At 46.9% G+C, this 14,307-nt stretch overlaps 2 protein-coding genes across 2 annotated transcripts; one reads left to right on the top strand and one right to left on the bottom strand.

Moving 5' to 3' along the window:
- Positions 1-1,120: 1,120 nt before the first annotated feature.
- On the bottom strand, positions 1,121-2,908 carry LOC102558700 (olfactory receptor 52D1-like; the record flags this gene model as incomplete). The annotated part of the gene is made up of 2 exons (XM_006262995.2): positions 1,992-2,908; positions 1,121-1,133 (listed from the first exon to the last, which is right to left on the bottom strand). Coding segments are annotated over exons 1-2 (930 nt in total), but the record flags the coding sequence as incomplete, so codon positions are not given.
- Positions 2,909-12,396: 9,488 nt separating this feature from the next.
- Positions 12,397-13,350, top strand: LOC102558475 (olfactory receptor 51Q1). Its single transcript, XM_006262994.2, has one exon. The coding sequence runs from the start codon at positions 12,397-12,399 to the stop codon at positions 13,348-13,350; it is 954 nt and encodes a 317-aa protein (XP_006263056.2).
- Positions 13,351-14,307: the final 957 nt, after the last annotated feature.

Here is a 14,307-nt window from a genome sequence, read left to right as displayed (position 1 = left end):
CTAGACTCACTTGAGTCACTGCAGATCAGCAGAGCCAAGCCAAGGGTCAGCGTGGGAGGAAGAGCCGGCCGCAGCCAGAAGCTCCATGTCCTCCCTGCAGCCAGCTGGCTCGCACCCCTGCCCACTCCAGGCAGCTGGTGGCCTGTGCTGCCGGGTCAGAGAAGCAGAGATGCTGGGGACTGGCCCCCACATGGGAGCTTTGAGGATGGTGAAGTCCCCGGTAGGAGCTTCAGAGGTTGAGATGCAAGGCAGGGAGCTGCAGGCAGCGGGTGCATTGGCACAGGGCCCTTTGGGGCACATACAGCTGCTGAGATGGTGGCCACTCTAAGGCTTCTTTGCCCTTGCTCAGATTGCTTTCACCCAGCTTTATCCTGCACTGGGGGCTGCTTTCCCCTCTGCGGAGCATGGGCCTGCTCAGGTCTGGACACCGCTTCACCAGGGAGGGGATGCCTCAGAGTTGGTGCAGCCCCTCAAGCAGGGTTTGTGGCCAGAACTGAGCCCCAGGATGCAACGACTGTATTGCTGTTGCTGTCTGGCCTAGCCCAGTTTCAGTGTGAGGGGTTAGGTCTGTGCCATCCTGCAAGCACAGCAATGCCCAAGGCAAAGGCGAACCCATAGACTTTCCTTCCACTGCTGCAGAAAGGATGCTGTGGGCTCAGTTTAGCTCCAGGGAGGCCACAACAGCCCGAAGCAACCGGCCTGGAGGAGCAAGAGACCTCTGGTTGTGTCCTAGATGGCATCTAGGGTGATGCAGAGAGGTCTTGTGCCCCCGGGCACCTCCACCCCTGGGAGGAAGTAGCAAACTGCCTGCTGGCCATGAGGAGGGATCTATCTCAGGAGCCTGAGTGAGACTTGGGAATGGGAGAGTCCTTGTGGTTATGGGACATGAGGCAGCTACTGTTGGGTGGCAGGACAATAGGCAGGATAACTAGTTCCACCTGGCCCAGGTTACCTGGGTGAGCCTGGCTGCCAGCTTCCTAATAGCAGCCTTCAACTCCCTGCAGGGGGGTTGCAAAGAGGATGGAGCTGGGCTGTTCTCAGTGGGGGCAGATGTCACAACAAGGAGCAATGGGTTCAGGCTGCAGCAAGGAAAGTCGAGGTTGGATATTAGGACAAACTTTCTCACAAGGAGGGTGGTGAAGCACTGCAACAGGCTCCCCAGAGAGGTGGTGGGGTCTCCATCCTTGAAGGAGTTTAAGACCCGCTAGACAAAGCCTTGGCTGGGATGATGCAGTTGGGACTGGTCCTGCTTTGAGCAGGGGTTTAGACTAGATGTGACATCCTGAGGTCCCTTCCAAACCTTGTTTTCTATGATTGTATGATTTTCCTAAAGCCATACTGGAAGACACACGTGACTGGGTTTGAGGAGGGTTAGCCATGGTAACATGGTCACAAAGGACCCTGGGAAACTGTATTCCACCCTGGATCCGATATAGAAGATGTGAATAGCCAAGCTGAAGTCACTTGGTTCAACACAGGGGTGTCTGTCTAGGGGTGAATACAGGACAGCACCGGGGTGAAAGGTAGGATGTGTCTACAGAGCTCACTGCAGGGCTGGCTCTGACTTGATGGTGTGAGGGCCAAACTGGAAGCAGCGTAGCTGTGTTTTCATGGTACTCTCCTTGGGCTTATGATACCATGCCATACTGCTTCTGGGACCCATGTTAGTTACTCTGGGATGCATGCTGCTGTGATGCATAGACATACCAGCATATTTAGAGCTAAAAGAGTAGATAGACATGACCTCAGTGGCTTGGGTGATAAAGGAGTTCAGACTAGATCTTCTAATTGTCCCTTCTGGCTTTAAATTTAGTATTCTCCAAGGCACCTTAACACTCACAGCTGAAACTGTGATTTTACAGGATTGTGGACCACTGCTATCCACCCTGTATAGACTACATTTCAGGGCTTAGATACATCAATGTAGCTGGTATTAACCAGGTGTTCATTTAGGAAGATTTGTCAAGGGGTAGCTCTTTGGAGGGGTGAATATCTTCAGCACCTTCTCCCAGATCTGCTTGGTTTTCACCCCATAAATGATGGGGTTCAGCATGGGAGGCACCAGCACATAGAGGTTTGCCAGGATAATGTGAATGTGGCGGGGGATGTTGTGCCCAAACCGGTGAGTGAGGAAAGAGAAGAAAGCAGGGAGGTAAAATATCACAATGACACAGAGGTGGGAGCCACAGGTACTGAGAGCCTTGAGACGGGCATCCTTGGATGGGAGCCGGAAGATGGCTTGGAGGATCAGGGCGTAGGATGCAGCAATAAGAATAATATCTAAGCCCATGGCAAGAAGAGCCACAGTGAGGCCATATACAACATTGACGGTGATGTCGGCACAAGCCAGCCGGGCAATGCCCATGTGCTCGCAGTATGTGTGCGGGAGGACGGTGTGGCCACAGTATGGCAGCCTCTTCAGGAGGAAGATGAATGGGAGAACAATGCACACACTTCTCATGAGATCCGCCGCCCCTATTTTCCCGATGACTTGGTTGGTGAGGATGGTGGTGTATCTCAGGGGGGTGCATATAGCGACATAGCGATCGAATGCCATGGCCAGCAGGACCCCAGACTCAAAAGAAAACACCGAATGGACAAAGAACATTTGGGTGAGACAGGCCTCGAATGTGATCTTCCCAGCATTGAACCATAGTATAAGCAACATCTTAGGGGCGGTTGTGGAGCTGAGGATGAGGTCTGAGATGGCCAGTAGGGAAAGGAAAATGTACATGGGCTCATGCAGGCTTTTCTCTGACAGGATCACGAACAGCATGGCAGAGTTCCCCAACAGCACAATGGCATATGTGCAGCAGAAGGGGATGGAGATCCAGACATGGACATCCTCCAGCCCCGGGATGCCCATCAGGAAAAATGCTTCTGAGCTTGTGATGTTGGCAGCTGCCATGACTTAAGCTGTGTGTCATGCACAGCTGCTGGTGCTCTTGCTTGCCTGGAAGAACAAGGGGATCGGAAATGTCAGGTTGAACAATTGGGAGCAGAGACTCATCTTGTAACACATCCTTTAAGCTGCCTCTCTTCTCTCCATGCTGGCTTGTCATCTCTTATATTCGTGGAGTCACCCACACAACTCACTCTAGGAAGCAGGTCATGTTGGGTGGGTCATCTAACACATCTAGGAGGTCATCTAGCACATCTCCCTGCCCTGGATAGGATTACCTGTGCGTAAGTCTTTCGTCTAGGGCTGTTGTGTTGCTCTAAGGACACAGGCAGACAAGGTTCTTTGGGTAAATGTGATATCTTTTATTAGGCCAGCTAAATCATTGCAAAGCTTGTTTTTTGCAAGCTTTCGGGCATAAGCACCCTTCTTCATTTTCCATTTTGACTTCTATTCACCAGCAGACTCTGTCAGCTTTTGGGCACAAACACCCTCCTTCAGGCATACAAAGAACAAGTTTGCCTACTGTTTAGTTGGTCTAATAAAATATATCACATCTACCCTAGGAACCTTGCCTGCCTAAGTCCTTCCTTACAATTCTGCTCAGCTTCTTTCTTGAAAATCTCTAATGAGAGAATCTCTCCTGACTTGCCTATTAAATTTATCCCAGTTCTTAAGTATCTGTATATTTAGATTTTTTCCCCCTAATATTTAACCTAAATCTTCCCTGTTACTTTTTATTGCTGCTGCTAATTACTCTGTTAGATACAGTAAGAGACTGAATAGTTTCCACATAAGATGTCTTCATAAGATCCAGGAAATAAAGTTGGGAGACAGAATACCAAACACAGAGGTGCTGGAGCATGTAGGAGCGACTCACTGAGAACCCACTATCAAGAAATGGAGGTTGTGTTGGATTTGCCATATTAAGAGACTGGGAAGAGACTGTATGCCCAAGAATATTTTGTACAGTGAGATTGCTCTAGATTACGGTGTTGTCCTCTCTGGTTGTACCACAATGTTGATGGCTAAAAATGATATTTAGAGGTTTGCTTTCAGGATTTAGCCTGTAGGTAGAATAGGTATTGCATTAGGACAATGGTCCAGGGGAATGGCAAGGGTTAATTGGTTCCTAAAAGCCTGTTTGTGGCAAAGTTTCACATCCTCCAAGGCTGACCCTTGTGTCTAAGGACAATGGCCAAATAGGCTGGGACATTTGCAGTGTTCCCTGAAGATACATAACAAAGATAAGGGAACCTGCTGTGTTGGAACCAGGTGCCAGTGCCCAGCTGAACAACCCCTGACCTCATTTCCTTTTAAGAACAAGTAACATGCCACTTGGACCTGAGAAAGCAGGTTGACATTGTATACCTTGACTTCCAAAATGCCTTTGATCTAGTATCTCACAATGCTCTCATAAGAAAATTAAAGGATTGTGCATTTAACTCTGAGACTTTCAGGTCAGTGAGAAACTGGCTGCAGGATAGGATCCAGAGAGCCATAGTGAACGGATTGGTGTCACCCTGGCAAGAAGTGCGCAGCAGTGTCCTGTGGGGGTTGGTGCTCAGTCCAGTACTTCTCAACATCTTTATTAACAATTTGGATGTGGGGGTGAAGAGCTCACTGGCCAAGTTCGTGGACAACACCAAGTTATGGGGAAGAGTGGTCATGCTTGAAGGCAGGCTACAGATACAGGCGGACCTAGACAGGCTGGCAAGCTGCGTGGATCAAAACCTGATGAAGTTCAAAGATGAGAAATGTAAAGTGCTCCACCTTGGGATGAGCAACCCACAACACACCTATAGGTTGGCAGCACCAAACCGACCAGTACCATGAATGAAAGGAATTTGGGAGTAATAATAGACCACAGTATGAATATGAGTCAGCAGTGCGATGCTGTAGCTAGCAGGGCAAATACTACTCTGGCATGCATCAATCGATGCATCTCCAGCAAAACCAAGGAGGGGATTCTTCTGCTGTACTCAGCACTGGTGAGACCACAGCTGGAGTACCGCATCCAGTTCTGGGCACCGCACTTCAACAAGGATGTGGACAAGCTTGAGAGAGTCCAGAGAAGAGCCACCCCTATGATCAGAGACTTGCACGGCAAGCCATCCGAGGAAAGGCTGAGGGACCTGGGTCTCTTCAGCCTGAAGAAAAGGAGGCTGAGAGGGGACGTGGTAGCAGCTTACCACTACACTAGGGGATACATCAAAGGCTCGGTGAGCAACTGTCCATTAGGGCACACAAGGGGAAAACCAGGAGTAATGGCCACAAATTCCTGGAAGATCGATTCAGGGTCAACATTAGGACAAACTTCTTCAGAGTCAGGGTGTGCAGACTGTGGGATAAGCTCACTCCAGAGGTGGAGCAATCAGCTTCCCTGGAAATCTTGAAGAGGAGACTAGCAGTTACCTTGCTGGGGTCACCTGGCCCCCAGTTATCTGTCCTGCTTGGTGCAGGGGGCTGGACCCAATGATCTTCCAAGGTCCCTCCTGGCCGTATCATCTATGAATCTACTACTCCCCCCAGCTTGGTGTCATCCGCAAACGTGCTGAGGGTGCACTCAACCCATCTTCCATAAATTCAGAGCATTGGTTGGTGGGACCCAACCAGTCCCACCAACCAATATCTTTGTAGATACTGAACACAACTGCCCAAGGACTAGCCCCTGGGGCACTCCACTTGATTGGCTGCCCACATTAGCCAAGTTAGTCTATAGTTCTGCAGAAAACGCCCCTTTGGCATGAAAATATCTGCCTTATCCCAGTAGGCTCTAATCTTGCCTTTGTCTATCCTTGCCTCTAGTTTTTGGTGCTGTGGTGGTTAGTCAGCTGATTGCAATTTAGCTTTCAGGGTAGATTGAATTAAAAAAAAATGAATAAAAAAAAGAAGCTACGGAAAAATCCTTGGCTTTTTTAGCTTCATCATTTCTTAGCTAATCCTCCCTGTTGAATGGTAATAGCCTTTCTGCAGGCTTCCTCTTAACACTATCGCACTTACAGAGCGTTTTCTTATTACCTGTTATGTTCCTTGATAGCTGCTTCTCATGTTGTAGTTGTTCCTGCTTCATCTTTAAAATCAGCCTTAGTAATCTGACCTTGATATATGGATCTTTCATGACTTTCAGGTCATTGAAGAGCTCCTGATTTAGCCCAGGTATTTCTTTATCGTGCTTCCTATCTTCCCTCTATATGGGGATAATTTGTGCTTATGGTTTTGGTATTGCTTCTTGAAGAAAGTAGCAGCTCTCTTCTATTCCTTTTCCGCTTAGATTTGCTGGCCCTGGGTTCCCAGTAGCCAGTTCTCTGAGTTTACGGGAGTCTGATGTGTGCTGAAGTGTGCTGTCCTTGTGCTCCTCGGACCCTTCTGAATGATCGTGAGCTCTGACACCATCACACCTTCCCAAACAGTTCCTCCCCATTCAAAACCACAATCTAGAAGCACCTCACATCTGTTTGCTTTTTCAGTCTTCTGTATCAAAGAGTAACCCATGACATGTTCCAAAACTTTTTTGGTCGGCTCTGTGTTACTTTGCTGACAGATGATGAAATCATTAAAGACCCCTCTACCCTTGGGCTGATGTTTTTATTCAGTTTTTCTCCTTTTATAATTACCCATGCACTTTCAATAGGACTCTATCCTGGTGTCTTAGACCGTAGAGCAAAGGTATACATCTTTCATATACGAGACAGCACTCCCTGTCTTGGTATCCTCCTGCTGCTTCCTGAATGAGCCATGTCCTTCTACATCAATTCCAGCCCAGTGAATTGCCCCACCAAATTTCTTCTATGCCAGTTAAATCCTAGGTTCGGTTAAGAACAAACACCTCCCGCCCCCACTGTTTCTTCCCTATACTTCTTGCATTAATGAATATATACCTCACTCTGGGTTAATAGCTCTATTTCCTGAGGCACATCAAAATTAAGGCCCCAATCCTACCAGTCCCCAATCTGAGCTGCTTATTATATGTGAGCCATCTCCATGGGTTCACTGATAAGTCTGTAGAGTTGCTCACCTGCATCACGGTCAGAAGAGGCTTGGGGTAGGATCAGGAGACCCTAAAAAAGGATAAAAAACCCTCATCTTGTTCTGCTTTATTTGTCTATAAAGTCTAGAGCATTTCACATATAGCATCCATCTCCTTCCTTCATTCTTTTCTATTTTGATTTTTCCTTGAATGTGTGGGTGGGTGTAAACATCATCTTCCTTCCAAAGGATCTTCAAACATTTTAGCAAACACTACTGCATTATTCTCCTAAGTCTCTGATGTGAGAACCCCCTACTTTGTAGAATTAAAGTATTATAGAAAAGTAGGGATAGAAGGGACCACAGGAGTTTCCATCTAGTCCTACCTCCTGCTCAAGGCTGGATCATGCTTGTCTAAACCACTTCAGAGAAATGTTTATCTCACTTGATTTTAAAAACCTGGGGATGTCTGAAACATTAACACTTCCTGCTTCAGAAAAACAACCCTTTAACTTTGCTTTGGTTAAAGCAGGATGATGAGGGCACTGCCAATGTCCTGCCGGTGCAAGGACAGGAAGGGGTTTGTTAAACTGCACTCAAGAGATCCATGGAAAAGGACTCCAGAGAAAGGCAAAATCCCTCCCAGTCCCTGCCAATCTGACCGTGGGGTCAAAATCTTTTCTGGTCCCAAATGTAGCAATCAGTGTGGCACTGAGCTGAGAAGGAAGACCCTCCAACCTGGAGTCTCTGTGTTTTAATCTCAGCAAGGGCATTGGCACCCCGCACCTACCCCTAAATCCAAGTCCCCAGCCTTGGCTGCAACCAACACCTGGTGCCTCTCAGGAAACAGGGGGGAAAAAAAACCCTGACACCATTGATAACTTTAAGGACTCACCAGTAATGGCTTCCTGTCTTTCAATGAGGGCAACAGCACGGTGCTAAAGGAAACAGCTGCTCTTCACAGCTCTCTGGATCTGGGCTTATGGGGACGTGATATATATCTATCTATCCCTGGAAATCTCCTGGGTGTGAGAGCTAAACAGATTTGGCCCCCTGAGACTTGTCTAAAGAGCAAAGCAAATTAACCCTCTCAGTCCTGCCAACTGTCCCTGCTTGTCTCTCTGCTCACATTGTGCTCAGCTCCGGGGCACTGGAGTGCCTGGCATCCTGCAAAGGGGCACCTTCTCAACTGCGCTACTTACCTGTCTTGCAAACATTGGGTGTCTCTAGTGGCTTTAGCTTCTTTCCCAAGTGCTGCCCAAGTGCGGTGCTCTGTCTAACCTGCTCAGGACTGCAAGGGAGCTTTTACACATGCTTCAAGGTGTGGCAGGGGCAGAGCAGCTCTAATTAAAGTGCTGCTGAGTCTTGTGTATCAGCACCCCCACACTTAAAAATGATGGTGAAGGCACGTGAACTAAAGTTTGCTGAATGAGCCTTAGTTCAATGCTTCTTCTGCTATTTTTAAGTGTGGGAACGCTGATGTGCAAGATACAGAAGGCTGCTGGAGCATGGCAATTGCCATGCTTCATGGGACTCAATTAATTGAGTTAATTAATTGAGTCTGCGCCTATGCACTGGAATTCCAGCGTATCGGAGCAGCCTCTGTGCTCACGTATAGGTGACTGGAGGTACTGGATTTAATGTGCATTAACTAAAGTGCATTAATGTGCACTTTAGTAGGTGCACCCCAAATGTCCTTATTGACTACACAGCATCAAGTAGGGGCATGTACCCCTGGCACGTAATCACCACCTCATCCCTGTAAAACCTTTTTATTGGGTATATACAACCACAGAGGAACCTGTCAAAGCATCTGCCCAGCAAAGCTTTCCTTCCTGCAGCATTCACTTTCCTGTGACCTGCACTCTGTCTGTCACCCCCTCCCATGTCACCATTGTCCTTTATGAGAAAAGCTGGGAGGGGAGGTTGTGGGGCTGGGGGCCTTGGTGCTCATAGACTCCAATCCTATTTTCTTTAAGGGAAAGCAGGACAAATGCACAGGATGGGAGACAAAAGCAGAGAGAGAGACCAGACCGGCTCTGCCTCTGGTGCTGACTTTCACTTGCAGCTTCTACTTTGGGGGAAATGTCGTGCAGTTAGAGCAGCTTCTCTGAGCCCTGGGAAGCTTGCAGCAGCAGTGGGTGGGTTAAGGGATTGCTGTGAGCTGGACTTTCTGGACCTAGAAGAAACTAGAAGCTTTACTACTATGCTAGGGGCCTCGGGCTAGATGATCCAGTTCAAGATGGAAGCAGAAACAGGCACAACTTGATAGGAATGTGCATTCATTTGCTAGATCATAAATTATGTATAAAAGCACAACACAGTAGGTGAGAGAAACTGAAAGCTTTGCTACTAGGTTAGGGGCCTCGGGCTAGATGATTTAGTTCAAGATGGAAGCAAAACCAGCTACTACTATACTGGAATGTGCATCAATTTGCTGTATCATATGTATTAAAACCACACTTAGGCAAAAAATAATAAAGAATTCTGGTTTTTTAGTCATTAAAATTAAAGGCACATCTTTTTCAGATTCATAAAAACAAAATCCCGCGTTCTTGAGCATCTGGACAGTGCATCCAGTGCTTCTCTGAAAGTTATTTCCACACTTGCATTGATGTACATCTCAGTTCACGTTTTTAGCTAAAGTTAAAAGCAGGCGGCAGGGCTGTGAAATAGGAACTACATTTAAAAGAGCAACAGGCAGACAGCAGATTGCAGACGAAAGAATAGTTTAATTAAAGAGCATCAAGACCATTAAAAAAGGAAAGGGTCATGACACGTGGGGAAGGAAGGGTTCAGCAGGAATTGGGTAGATGACAATAAGCCATGACGTCAAGTGACTCCCTCGCCACTGCCTGGATAGAAATGCTGCTGCGACTGCCAGGCAGTTGGTTTAAATTTGGGGAAATCAAAGGGGAGAACCCCTGGATCTGCCCCAGCTTCTGTCTCAGAGGCAGAGTCTGGGTGTAACCTGGTGTAGACATGTAGCTGATTTGGGCTGCTATGTGCATGTGATGGATGCCATGTTCCCATGCAAACAGGACCTGATAGGGTGCTGTTGTTTCATACCTGGCTCTTCCTTCTGCTCGCGCTCAGCCAGAGACCATCATTGTTCGGTGTTTGCGGAGCTGGAGGCACAAAGGGGCTCAGTCCGTGACCGGGGGCTCTGGGCAATGCTATTGCATGGCTGCAACTGAGAGCAGATTTAACCCTGAGCTGTCTGTGCCTGTGCACGTGGGTGTACACTGCTTGAGGCCCAAAGCTGCTTCATGGTGTAATCTTATAGCATCTCCTGGACCAGAGTTTCAGTAAGGGAAGAAAAGGCACAGGGAATGAGCAGGTGAGCAAAGAGTTCAGAAGAGAAGGGAAAAACAGGGAAAGAGAAGCTGGTTCAGACTCATGTCAAGTCACCTAGTGCTTTTATACCCATTTGAGCTGGTTCAGGGTGAACATAGCTCATATTTGAGTTTAAAAAACAGGCCTTTTTGCTTGACAGCAAACAAGGTGATGCTCAATAGCCGTGTTGCACAGTGTTCATGTTACTATTATGGTGAAATAACCTATTCAGCCCAGTTTTATATTGTCCACCCAGGTTTAACGAGCTTTTGAAGTTGCGGTAAGCAGTTGGGTATAAATGCGCAGGTTCACCTTCAAACGCCCAGGTTCACCTTCACCTTTACTCTACAGCAGCCTCGAATGCCAGTTCTTGCCTAATGAGCTATCTGCAAATGGACCAAAATAAGCCGTTCTTTGAAACTTGTTTTTTTTGTTTTTTTTAAACCTCAGCAAGAAATCCTCTTCCCTGAGAGACTGGGCACCTGGTAGAGCCTTTTAAGATTTTCAGACTTAGTTACTTTAAGATTAGTCTCTATTTCAAATATTAATTTTTTTCTTATTCATCGTCCATCCCTTGATTCAAGGATGATCTTGACAACGGTTCATGGATGGGTCTTGCAATGATTTAAGACTCCAATCCTTGAGTCACAGACACATCTGCAGAGGTCGCAGGTTTTTCCACAGAGGAAAGTAGCTGAAGGCCAGCATTTATCTCCTTTTCCTTTTCATGTTTTCTCTTCTCTGTTTCAAGGGTGATATATTTTACCTTGAAATGGGCAGCCACTTGGTTGAGGTTATGGCGTCAATTCACAGCCATTTCCTCCCAGCTCTTGATGTTGGCATCTGTTTTTTTGACGTCTGCCTTCAAGGTGTCCTTGTAGTGTTTGGTCTACCTCCCTTGAGACCTCAGGCCATTAGCTGTTATTAACCATAATCTGTTATTAATAGACATTTGATTAGTTGGTTTAATATACTTTGCCTATATTATCTTGCCATCCATATCCCTTTTGCATTTTACTATTAAAATTGCTATTCATGTTGATTTAAATGCATTCTCTTGAGCATTTGTTTTTTCATGGGGCAGACTCTGGAAACATCTGTGGTTCCCAGGACACATTTGAGGGTCAACATAGGTCATTTTGCTCCCCAGGGAGGTGACACCAATCTTTAGCTGCCCTTGAGGGTTTCACACAGCCCATATAAGCAGCTTTATGCAGGTAGCCTGGGAAAGAGCAACTGGGTTGTGCTGTCTGCTCTGAACTAGGAGAAAAAGCTGCACATTTTGGCAGCTTTGCGGTGAGCTTCTGGAAATCAGGGTGATGGGTTGGAGGGGCGAATTAATTGGAATTAATTTCTCCTTGTAAGGCACTTTCTTAACTTAATCCTGATGCAATTTCATTGACATTAGGACTGGAAATTGCATCCGGCCTGTATGATTCTGTTGGTCAACAATGTGTGTTGGCTATATGGCGGTCCAAGAGGAAGCTGAGTTGGTGTGTCTTTTAGTCTGGATTCACCTTGCTTCACCTGCCAGCTTCAGTGGAGTTGGTTATGCTTTCTCTGTGATGATGAGGAGCCATCTATTATCAGATAGCTCTTCCCCACGTATAGCTCCCAGTAGGTAATTATTAAATCTCCCCTGAGTCAAACAAACAGACTCAATTTCTTTCCCCTCCTGTGATAAGGCATGTCTTCCTTGCACAGAAGAATCTCATTCTTCCCTATGAAAGCCTCTCTGTGCTGACCCGTGAATAGGAAAAATCCCCCCAGAACAATCATTGCATCCCGCCCCAAGTTTTCACTCATTTCCCCTTTTTTGGCCGGTACAGTTAATGGTTTTGATGGTTTGCTCCAGGCGCTTATGAAGAAAAGACAAGGATAATGTTAGACATTGAGATAAGCACTCACCATATCTAGGGTATGAAACAGTATAAATCAGTGCTCGCTTAACGTGAATTGCAAGCATCTTTTGTGGCATGCTCCATGTATCTTCATACTCTGACTTCACCCAGAGCAGGGCATGCATTGCAATATTTTGGGGGTAAGGTTGGCCATGCCAGTAGATCTATTTAGTTGGTTGAGGGTCATGCATGACTTTGCCTCACTGACAGCTTAAGTATGTACTTTACTAGGCACTATTTAAAGCTGTGATTTTGTTTCTGGCTTTTAATGCAGACTGTCCCCAGGACACCATGTCATCTCTCTGCAGCTCCAATACCACAGAGATTATGTTCATTTTAACGGGCATCCCCGGGCTGGAAGCAGCACACATCTGGCTCTCCATCCCCTTCTCTTCCATTTACCTTGTCGCACTGGTAGGGAACTGCACGATCCTGTTGATCATCAAGACCGATCCCAGCCTCCATGAGCCCATGTACTATTTCCTCTCTATGCTGGCTCTCACTGATATGGGCTTGTCGCTCTCTACAATGCCAACGGTGCTGAGAATATTCTGGTTGAACTCCAGGGAAATCAGCTTTGATGCCTGCTTTGCTCAGCTTTATTTTGTGCATACGTTCTCCTTCATGGAGTCCACAGTGCTCCTGGCCATGGCCTTTGACCGCTACATGGCCATCTGCAAACCTCTGAGATATGCCTCCATCCTGAACAGTGCCAGAATCGCCAAGATAGGGGTGGCCATCCCATGCCGATGCATTGTAGCTGTGACGCCATCGCTCTTCCTGCTGAGAAGATTGCCGTTCTGCAGGTCCCGTGTGCTTTCCCATTCATACTGCCTGCACCAGGATATGCTGAGGCTGGTCTGTGCAGACACCACGTTCAACAGTCGGTATGGCTTAGCGGTCGTCATTGTCATCATTGTTTTAGATCCATTGCTCATTGTTGTATCCTATATTATGATCATTAAGACAGTTGTGGGCATCGCTTCCCCAGAAGAACGTCTCAAGGCCTTCAACAACTGTCTGTCCCACATCTTTGCTGTGCTAGTACTGTACATCCCCATGGTCGGCTTGTCCCTGGTCCATAGATTTGGCAAACACACTTCTCCTCTGGTTCATGTCCTCATGGCAAACATTTACCTGCTTGTCCCCCCTGTGCTGAATCCCATCATTTACAGCATCAAAACGAAGCAGATACGCAAGGGGGTCCTCAGGCTCCTTGGTCAAAGGATGACTTATTCAGACTAATGAGGACCCCCCTGCGTATCACCAACTGCTGAAGCTTCCTTAGCCTGACGAAGGGTTTTTGAACCCAAAAGCTTGCTTAATAACTATTCTCCAACCATTTAGGTTGGTCTAATAAAAGATATCAAATTCACCCAAGGAACCTTGTCTGCCTTATTCAGACTAAGGCATGTAACTGGAGAAACTGTAAATTATAGTTCCTTAGAGACATAGAAAATGAGAAAATGAGGGTTGAAGGGACCTCAGGAGGTCACATCTAGTCCAACCCCCTGCTCACAGCAAGACTAGCCCCAACTAAATTGTCCCAGCCAAGGCTTTGTTGAGCTGGGCCAAAGATGGAGAGTCCACCACCTCTCTAGGTAACCCAGTGCTTCACCACCCTCCTAGTGAGAAAGTTTTTTCTTAAAATCCAAACTAGACTTCCCTTGCTGCAGCTTCCCTTGCTAAGGAGAGTTACCAGCTATCGGCCAATTCAATATTATAAAGGTGTTTTGGAATTTCTTTTATAATGTGCAACCTCAGGGGGAAGGGGTATGGAGTAAATGTTCACATGGAGTATGTTGATAATGGCACATTATCCAATATTTGCTCTCTCACAGCTAGAGCAGCTAGGAATTTAGGGAGGGAAGGGGTGAAGAGCCCATACTATCCAAGCTGCCCTATGTTCCTGAGCTATGTTCATCACTCTATGGCGTTATGAACAGTATTAATTGAGAGTTAAAGTCCTGCTCCAGAGAAGCACATTCATAGGTATGTGCACAGGTAGGCCGAAGGAACTTTTTTGGATGATCTTGTCTATGTTTTGGTGTAGCCTGGAGCATTGCATGTCACCCAGTACAGAGTCCGATACACACTAGCTTAGCATGTGAATCATTTGACTCGGTTATTGCTTTGCTAATCATTCCCAAACCTATCCTCATTCACATCCATTAGCTGTGCAAGCCTGATTCACCACCCAAG

The sequence above is a fragment of the Alligator mississippiensis genome, chromosome 1 (genome assembly GCF_030867095.1).
Source record: "Alligator mississippiensis isolate rAllMis1 chromosome 1, rAllMis1, whole genome shotgun sequence".
In the NCBI taxonomy this organism is placed as follows: Eukaryota; Metazoa; Chordata; order Crocodylia; family Alligatoridae; genus Alligator; species Alligator mississippiensis.
Note: the sequence above shows the minus strand (reverse complement) of the source record. Positions and strands in the feature narration are given on the sequence as shown.